Raw genomic sequence first — 9,789 nt, 5'->3', positions numbered from 1 at the left:
ACAACGCAAGGTTTGTTTGAACTGAAATGAAGACAACTTGTCTCGTACTTTTATAATTGTGCATCTATATACTAGTTCACGGCGCAGCGATGTAATTGGATTTTGCTCTTATTTTCTCTTACGTGTACGCACTGCGTAACAATTAGTTTCAACTTTTATTATGCATGTAATTAATATTATTTACAAAACTCCGACGGCATAATATATTCCTGGTTTTATATTATAATTTTCATCTTTATCAAGAAAATCGAATGCTCATGATGTTATGTAATGCATATCACTTTCGTTCACGTTTCGAGGTCGTACTATCAAATAAGAAAGGCACAAGTATTCGTTTCGTTTCGTTTATTTGAAAATATACATTTCACAATATATGAATAGAATGAGCAAATAAAGTTATATAACGAAATAATAGTCACGTCATTTACAGGAAACAACGGTAAATTACAACGTTTTGGAGGAAAAGTGAAAACATAAAACATGCAGAATAATACATGGACTTAATTGTGTTGTTTGTAATAGTTATTTTGACCAAATTTACGATTAATAAGTTGTTTACTGATTATGCAATTGTTAAGCATAATATACCAATCGATTATATGTTTACATGTTAACCAACATATATGTATATGTTTCGCCGGAGGCCTATACATAAAACTGTATTTGAAAGAAATCGTAATTTATTTTAACTCGGATTACTGAGTTCTTGTTAATCTAGTGCAATGTAACCCTTTTTCATCGATTTACCAATTTAGTGTATTTGAACCATTGTTCTTAAGGTCTAAAATTGATCCTATACTAATTCTTAAATGTTCTGTTAATTAACAGCACAGAATTCCGCATTTGCACATCGATCGGTCCAATCTCCACGCAGAGTTGTCGTCCCATGCTTTCACTTACATTTTGATCCAGCTATGCAACCTCCGCGCAGAGATTTGACTGGAACCATCATAGCTGGATCAAAATGTATAGAGAGCATGGAACGACAACTCTGCGTGGAGATTGCCAGCCATGCTGGTTCCAGTCAAATTTGGAGGTTGCGATCGTGCCCGATTCGACTCTAGCTAAAGAACAACCAAAGTCGACGCTGATCTAAGTACCGTGTAGCAAGACATCGGACTGGTGTCGACAATAATGACTTTTTACACCTTTCTATTGCAGTCTACACAGTTCTATTGCAGAATTTATTAATTAACCAGTTGGGAATTGTCAATCAATAACTGTTTAACCCAAATATAATGTGGGCATAACCTTCAATTCTAACTTATAACACAGAGTTGCATACCGATTTCCCACAAGTTTATAATAATTTAAAAATCAGTATACTTTCGTAGACAAACTATTTTATTTACATGTACACAGGAACGTGAATTCAGTGAATGCTTTTCGTAACTGGCAGACTCTCACATCCTCGACATTGCGATGCCTTGTTACAGTGGCCGTACTTTTTCCTCGTCGACAGATTTCGCCAAGCTTATTGCAAACACTATGAATGCGATCTGAAAAGAGCAAATCCGTTGTTAATTACATGTTGTAAGGCTTAGCGCTAATGATTGCAGTGGATGAGACATGTTTGGATGATGTCGTTGTATACATGGTAAAGATTCGAATGTGCTAAGGTTCTACGATAACAAATAAATAAGTAATCGTCAACATTTACATGTATATACATTTAGACAAAACGGTAACGACACTTCGGCTAAACTTCATTCGTTCAAGATAGTTTTAAAATATATTGGACTTACGTTGAATACCTGGAATTTTATTATAATCATGCATATATGTAATACATATAGATGTGTACATGATAAAACAAGATATACATTTAAATTATGTGGTTTCGACATACATATACATATTATAAATATTGAACAAGAAGCATTTTTTCATCCTGAATGTTTAAGAGATAGGTGCACTGCTATGTCAAGGTTTAAGAAGAACGTCGCCATGTTGCATGTGTACCATCAATCATTTAAAGGATTGATGCCTAAGCTACATAGGTGTCCCTTTCGAAGAATTAAGAGGCAAAGCATGAAAGTGTGCAATAATAAGAAATGGAATTTTGGGGCCGCGGGTTAGGGTAGTGCGAATCTCGTTCGAACATTTTTTTAAGTTTCGATGTTATACCCAGTTTTTCTCGCATTTTTCCTTTATAACTGATGTAACACAACACATAGGTTACCAATTAATTTCATTATTTTAAAGTCACATATACTCTTATATGGAAAAAAGTTACATGGTTTAACGAAGTATTCAGTTAAATATCTTTCTGTATTGAGCCGAACAGAAATATGCAGTATACATATTGAATATAGGAATAGTACAGGCATATTTTCGTAAGAGTCTCAGACCTTTAAAAAATGTTTTTAAAGAAAAATTGATGTTCGAAAATATGTTTCTACCCCGCAAATATTAGAGCCGCGCACTAGACATTACCTGAATAAGGCCACACACCACTAGCACGGGTACAACAACAGCCGTTTTGCCGAACGAGCGACTCCATATCTCCGAGTAACAGCCCTGAAAATACCGGATCCTTCTTAAATTACATTTCTTAGAAGTGTTCATTCAATAATTGCGTTCAGTTTTTGATGTTGTTGTTAATGCTGATACTTGCAACAGTGAATGTTATTATGGTAAATAACTTGATTGACATCGTAACGATACGCCAAATGTAAAAGATTTCCGACTTTAGCGTTGATGTGATAATAAAAAAATGCACGTGCTTGTTTCTATATATTTCTTTACATTTGAAGTTATATTGATACAAATATATTATAACAATACACATATTAGTCTTTACCGTCATTCCGTTGCTGAGGGTCTCGTCATATGAAGTCGCGCAAGCAAAATCCGCCAACGTCGCTCCAGTTGGCAGCGTCTTGCAGCACGCTATTGGCGTCTCTAACGTCACACCAACCACAGGCTGTACCCACTCGCCCGTAAAGTCGAAGTCTTTGTAGCTGTCAACACCGCAGCATTTGAACTGTGGAAAAATGACAGCATTAAAAGCGGTATATAAGAAATTTCGTTTTTACATACCATTTAAATTATATTGTGGGTTATCTCCCGTAATTTATAAGATGTAATCACCTGTTATACCTTACCTTTCTTTTATTTTTCGAACCTGCAACCGAGTCGTCAATATGTGAACATTTCCATTTACGGACTTATGTTAAAAAGAAAGGCAGAACTTAATAGTACTTGACCTTCTTATTTTAGTTATTTTATTTAAATGAGAAAGGTTTCGTTTTTTTAATTCATAGTGTTTTTTTACCATTTTAGGGAATGGGGCCGGGTCCCTTTGAATTAGGAAAATTGACTAAAATTGGGAAATCAGTGTTGTTGCTGTTTTGCTAAAAATGTTCGATTGAGAATATAAGTGATTTTTCAGTATCATTTTTAATAAGGCTGTACTGGTATGGCTGGATGGGAATTGAACAAAATGTTGAAATATATGGAAAAAAGTAAATCATGTTGTTGTTTTTTGCAACCTTCAAATGGGAATGTTTAGGGCCCATTAAGAAAACAATACATACGTTTTCAATCTGAAATTGGGTCGAATACCGGATCCGATTTTTAACACACACAAAAACACTGTCATACCTGGACCATGACGACGTTCCAGCCAAGTGAGTACACTTCAGAGGACTCGATACCTTTATATTTTGACATGGACGACTTCACGGGGCTCTTCACCTGTGACCAGGAATAGACATAAATAATGTTAAACTACGAATACGAGTTCCGAAAGTACAATTATCAATCAAAAAAGAATATACGAAAACGATTAAAAAAATTAACACTACATATATTTATACGGACTGTGCGAAAACAAGTTTTGAATATACACGTAATATACAGGTAAACAATCAGAAAATAGGAAAACGATGTTGAAAAAACAGATACCAAATGTGGAGACAAAGTCTGAAATGCATCCACGAAATTAAATTATAACATGAAATCAGAAACTACATAAATGATTTAGTGGGGGGGGGGTCGACTTACCAGATCCGGTTTGCCATACAGCAATCCGATTGCGAGAATTTCTGTTAACATGAAAACGACGATGACTGCAGTGTACTGAAAATACAATAGCGATAATTAATTAAGCATGTAACACAATCATAATTCATATAGTCAGGCAGCAAACACTGAATGATGCAGTTTACGTATAGAAGAAATTTACGTTAGTTTTCCAAAACTACAAAATTCACGAGTACAATAATCCAGCCCGGTAAACTCTGCATAACAATGTATTAAAGGGGCCTTTTCACAGATTTTGGCATTTTTGTCCCCTACCAGTTTCACCGGCGGGGACCTATGGTTTGCGCTTTGTGCGTCTGTGAGTCTGTCACACTTTTCTGGATCCTGCGATAACTTTTTAAGTTTTTCATATTTTGACATTATGCACGTCATTTCATTTTGTTCCTGCGTCAAAAATTGTGGTTGCTATGGTAACCAAAAAAAAGAAATATTCTGAAAATGGTGGAATTTCTGACAATGGTGGAGCCAGGGGACCATATTGCTTGACAATAGCCTTGTTTTAAGTTTGTCATTAAATGCTTTATATTGAAAAATGTAAACATTTGATATAAAAAGCTCCAGTAAAAAATAAAAAATTCAATTAAAAAAAGAACAAGGTAACCCTTAGTAGGGCTCGAACCACTGACCCTGGAGTCCAGTCGTAAAAAGTCTCCGACCATTCGGCCATCCTTCCGGATACAGTTACGGAAGTATTTTATACTTTATATAAGCAATCCATATAGTTTCACAAAATATAACGACAACAACAGAACTCTCCAAATTATTAATTCGTTTCGCTTTGGAACGTTTTATAATTTTAGGTTTTTACATCGCCAAAAGATGCATATAATGGCTGTTATAGAGCATGGTAAATGTTCAGTATTACTGTTTCCTCACAAATATCACAACTAAAACGAAAATTTCCCCAAACGTGAAAAGCCCCCTTTAATTGTCTAACATGATTAAATATGAATCCTGTATTATACTATGAATGTAGAATGTTTAGCCCCCCCCCCCCCCCCCGCTCCAAAGGTAGTTTGCTCAACATTGTCGCTCTTAATTTATGTCTTATGTCAAACAAGCATTTGGGAGTTTTATAACTTATTATATACAGGGATTTACATTAGTTTTTTGGAACTGAATGTTAATAGGAATATACAAACATACATTTAGGTCTTTAATAACTGATCGTCTACACAAATAAACAAACATACATTTTGATATTTGAGAACATGCGTTGCACAAGAATGTTCAAACATGCATGTGGGTGTTGGAGAACTTACTATGTATAAGAAGCACTTGACTTTGTAACACGCACCGCACCATCCGCAAACAGCAATGGCCGTCAGAAATAAACCGCCCAATATCACGCCGATAGACATACCCACCATTACCTAGGCAACGACAAAAATATCGTTAGGACATTGCTTTTAATACTGTGACTTGATTTTACATTGCGTTTCTAATTATCAATAGAATTCCACTATTAATGTAAGCTTTAATCAGAAAATAATCATAAGAAATTTTGTTGGTGAAATACCGAAAAATAAAACCGTAACTTAATAAAGCAAATAAAGATCGGGTGAAATAATAAGAAAGTCACTTATTACCTCCCCTAGATTGATACTGTTGACGTCAAAGTTTGCGAGGTTGGTGTCCTCTAAAGCCTGTTGTACTTTCAGCAAACCCACCTCCAGCACAGGCTTGTACAGAGACTCGCCAAACCTGAGTACGAGCCCCAGAACGATCAACGACAATCCCAGCAGCTGAAATAAAATCATAGAGAGATTGTTACTAAGTACCATATGTGGTGACGTTCATCTTATACCGAGACCGTGAATGACGTAATATCGAAGCAAAGATTGATATTGTGAGGCGTTACTATTTCGCAGATGTCGATGAAAAGTGATCAAACTAATATAGTACAGCACATAAGTTTAATTAGACGATGCATAAAAGCCATTCAGTTGAACACTAGTTTATGCAGACAGGCAGACTGACGGAAATGCAAAGACATAACAAAAAGCGCCAAGATGTGATTGTGTGTATGTACACATCATATTCACATTGACATAATGATAAATTCTTTCAGCAAACAAAACCCTGTTACGAAGTCTGTTCATTCTGAAATTAACAGTTTATTTTTTATCAATGTTTCAAGGGTGGGGTCGGGCGGTGGGGCGGTTGTTGGTGTAATATAGAAGAAGATGATAAAGAGATCAAACAAATAAAGTACTGCACATAAGTTTAATTAGATGATGCATAATACTATAACGTCGAATACTAGTCCATGCATCACAGACATAAATCCAAAGATATCTGCTGCAAGAGTGTTTGGTGAAGTACCCCTTTCTTGGCTCAACAATATTACGATCCGACGGAGTGTGTGCTTTATTGAATATAGCCAGAAATAATCCTGAACTCTCCTCTCTCAATAGCAAGACAGTGCGAGTAATTGGGCGACTTACTATGCCCGTGTACTTAAATACATGTGCACTTTGTAATGGATTTAATTCAAATATAGTGCACCATCGTATTCTGCTCTGTAATGCGAATTCAAACACTCGTGAACAGTTATGGAAAACCATAATGGACACCAATGGTCTTAGTGGTAATAACCAGATGTGTCGCTCTAGTCTTTCTGAGCAGTGCAATTATATTCTTCGGATGTTTCTTGACATAAACTATGACAACTTCATTCATACAAGACTTTCATCACTAGTATGCAAAATGTTTTCACAGTAGGGAACTCTCTAAATGATTACCTTGCGCGTGTATATATGTATGTGTGTGTGTTATGTATATATGTGTATATATATACATTATATATTATACAGTACAATTAGATAATTTGTTTTTACAGCCATGAATCGTCTGTTTAGCAATTTCGTGTTTCGGTGCTAGGCTCGAGATTGGCTGGTTATATAATTTTCCAATTTAACATAATGATAAAGATAACACGATACTCCTGGCGCCTGACTAGAATTTCGCTTTTGCCTCCTAGATGGGACAACCTGGAGACTCTGTTAAAAAACAAAAATAACAAAGCATCGAGATTTTACTAAATAATAATGTTTATATTTTCTCTCTTTTTTTGCTGATGTTGTTGTTAACATCCATGTATATCGTTTGTTTGTATTTACCTGCACCCTTGCTTATTATAGTTATATTGTGTTTCGATCTTCGTATCATGTATATGGAGGAATAAAAGTATGAAGATGGATTTCTCCTCGTTTAAATCTAATTTTTGGTCAATTTTTCAAGGGTTTGGTAGAGATAGAGCGGATGATTATGCAAATTAGGAGAAATATATTTTAGTTATGAAAACGCACCGACGTTTGGTCTCTAAAAGGCATTAATAAGACAGTGAACATGATAAATCAATGAACTGAAGCCTATGCGTCTGACACTGTTTTGCCACACCATGATTTAACGGTTCAAATATCAATTTTGCATATTGCGGATGATGTTATACAATAAAGGAGATTAAAAATAATTGTTTGCAAACACGCCAATCAAAATATACAAGCGGCTTTATGTAAGTAACGGATTAATGTATGTTAGGAAATATTATGACTATAAATTTTTTCAAAACATGTGTAGAATATTATGTTCAAGCAAAAACAATTCAACTGTGGCAAATACAATATGTCAAATTACCGATAATGACAGTTTATCAGACATAGCATAATGTTTATCAATATTTTGAGAAGCATTTAAATATGCAATAGTTTTGGCCTATTCTAAAATTGGCATTTTTTAGAAAGCTATTTGTAAAGTTTACCATATTAAACTTTAGTAGCGTTTAACTTATAGTTGTTTAAAATATAAATATGAACAATTTTGTGAAAAGGTAAAGGAATCTGCCGAAATAAATTCACAAATAAACTGTCGAACTGTAATAGTATTGTCTCGACATTGATCAATATAACATTCGCAAAAATACTAGTGTAAAACCGTACGGTAACAGTTGCTTTGAAATCAATGCAAAGTTGGTTGCTGTTTTCAACACTATTACATGTATAAAATAGTGCATTGATATACACTTATAAGTAAATGCCAAAATAATTTGAGCGGAAATGAAAAATAAGGTTTTATGCGAATTCCGGCCAGCGTATATGTAGACAAGCCTGGTCTTTACCAATGCAGTCCGCAATAAAGTCACGCAATATTTCGCGGTCTAATTAACGAAAAGTGTAGCTCGTGACCAGACTGCGTGTATGCGCACGCTGGTAGGGAGCTCCAATGGCCGCACATGACATAAAACACATTTAATTTCATCATGGATCAAACTTGTAGCATAATATTAAAAACTAAACACTAATATACTGTCCTTTTTTAAATAAGTGTATATAACTTGAACACTCTTCCGGTATAGTTTAATATTTGTTTATCCATGTAAGGTCCAACATTCAACACGTTTACCTTGATAATTATTAAAAAATATAGTGCAAAGACCTATAAAATACATAGGTCTTTGTATACTGCAAATATTTAAAGTTACAAGCGATTCAATAGCATGTATTATAACTAATCGCAAATCTTAATAAACTGACTTACGAAGAATACGATGTTTAGCACCACGAGAACTACTCGTCCAATTGTTGTAATACATCCCATCTCTGCTCTTCAAGTCTGCAAAGTCACACTGAAAAGATGTTTTTTCTTCAAACAAAATATACGCACGCAATTAGCCTTACTGAAATGTTCGCAATAAATTCTGATATAATATGTTTAATGACAGTAGTTTATTTATACTTGTGGTTACCTGTGTATTGGTAATCAAACCAATAAAAAAACAAATCCTTTGTGAAAATTTGATCCTATTAATTCTGTTGTTATTCGCTGGTTTGATTTCTATGTTGCCACTTACGCACAATGTATTGAAAACTGTTACCGGTATACAGCTATTGTTTGTGACGCAATGCAGATCAAACAAGTTTGTCCAATACATTTTAATAAGCAATCAGAAAAACAATGGATTTAAAAAGGTATACTAAAACAGTGTCAAAATTACGGTAAAAGAGTTGTATACTGTTTTTTTTCTTCAAGCATATCACGTGATATACATTAGAAAAACTTCTTTACAGATTGTGTCTTTCTATATTTTGTTTGATTATTTTTAACTTTGGAATTTCTATATTTTGAATGTTTGAAAACAAGTATTTAAGAATAAAACAATAAAATGGGCAGCCTTGTGCGAGATTCATGATACATATCATATCATATTATATTAAAGAATGTTTAAATACTCTATGTTCATACTTGTCAGAATTTATCTTTATCAGACACAAATCATTTAACTAGTGTATATATTTACTCAAATGTGATGTTTAAACTCAATAAAAATTGTCCATGAAATGATAATATCAGTCATATGTATTTATGTGTAAATAATATTTGTAAAATTAAAAAAAAAAACACAACAGGAAATGAATCCTAATAGCACTAGCTATCGTTCCAATCCTATAAACTTTAGTAACTTATGTTGTAAAATACATTCTTGAATAAATATGTTTAAACCAACAACAAAAAATTCACGTATTGAAAAGGTATCATAAGGTATTCACTTCGTATAATTGTATTATACTTAGATAAAAATGCCGTGTTAACCAGCTGCGATGCACGCTGTTTTGTTGAGTACCAGGATAATCATTAGTGTGACTGAAAAAAAATCCAAAATAATTTTAAAATATCAAGTAAATTGAAAATTTAATTGATTTAAAACTAAAAGTTGTATTTCAAAAATAACAAAAATAATCC

General features: G+C 33.9%; 1 protein-coding gene across 1 annotated transcript; it reads right to left on the bottom strand.

Annotated features, from left to right (window-relative positions):
• Positions 1-1,002: 1,002 nt before the first annotated feature.
• LOC127842772 (tetraspanin-18-like) lies at positions 1,003-3,694 on the bottom strand. Its single transcript, XM_052372483.1, has 4 exons — positions 3,607-3,694; positions 2,804-2,986; positions 2,437-2,520; positions 1,003-1,499 (listed from the first exon to the last, which is right to left on the bottom strand). Exons 1-4 carry the CDS (start codon positions 3,673-3,675, stop codon positions 1,431-1,433), a joined length of 405 nt encoding a protein of 134 aa, XP_052228443.1. The 5' UTR covers positions 3,676-3,694; the 3' UTR covers positions 1,003-1,430.
• Between the last annotated feature and the right edge of the window lie 6,095 nt (positions 3,695-9,789).

Source organism: Dreissena polymorpha, chromosome 8, assembly GCF_020536995.1.
Source record: "Dreissena polymorpha isolate Duluth1 chromosome 8, UMN_Dpol_1.0, whole genome shotgun sequence".
In the NCBI taxonomy this organism is placed as follows: domain Eukaryota; kingdom Metazoa; phylum Mollusca; class Bivalvia; order Myida; family Dreissenidae; genus Dreissena; species Dreissena polymorpha.
This window is presented reverse-complemented; position numbering and strand designations above follow the sequence as displayed.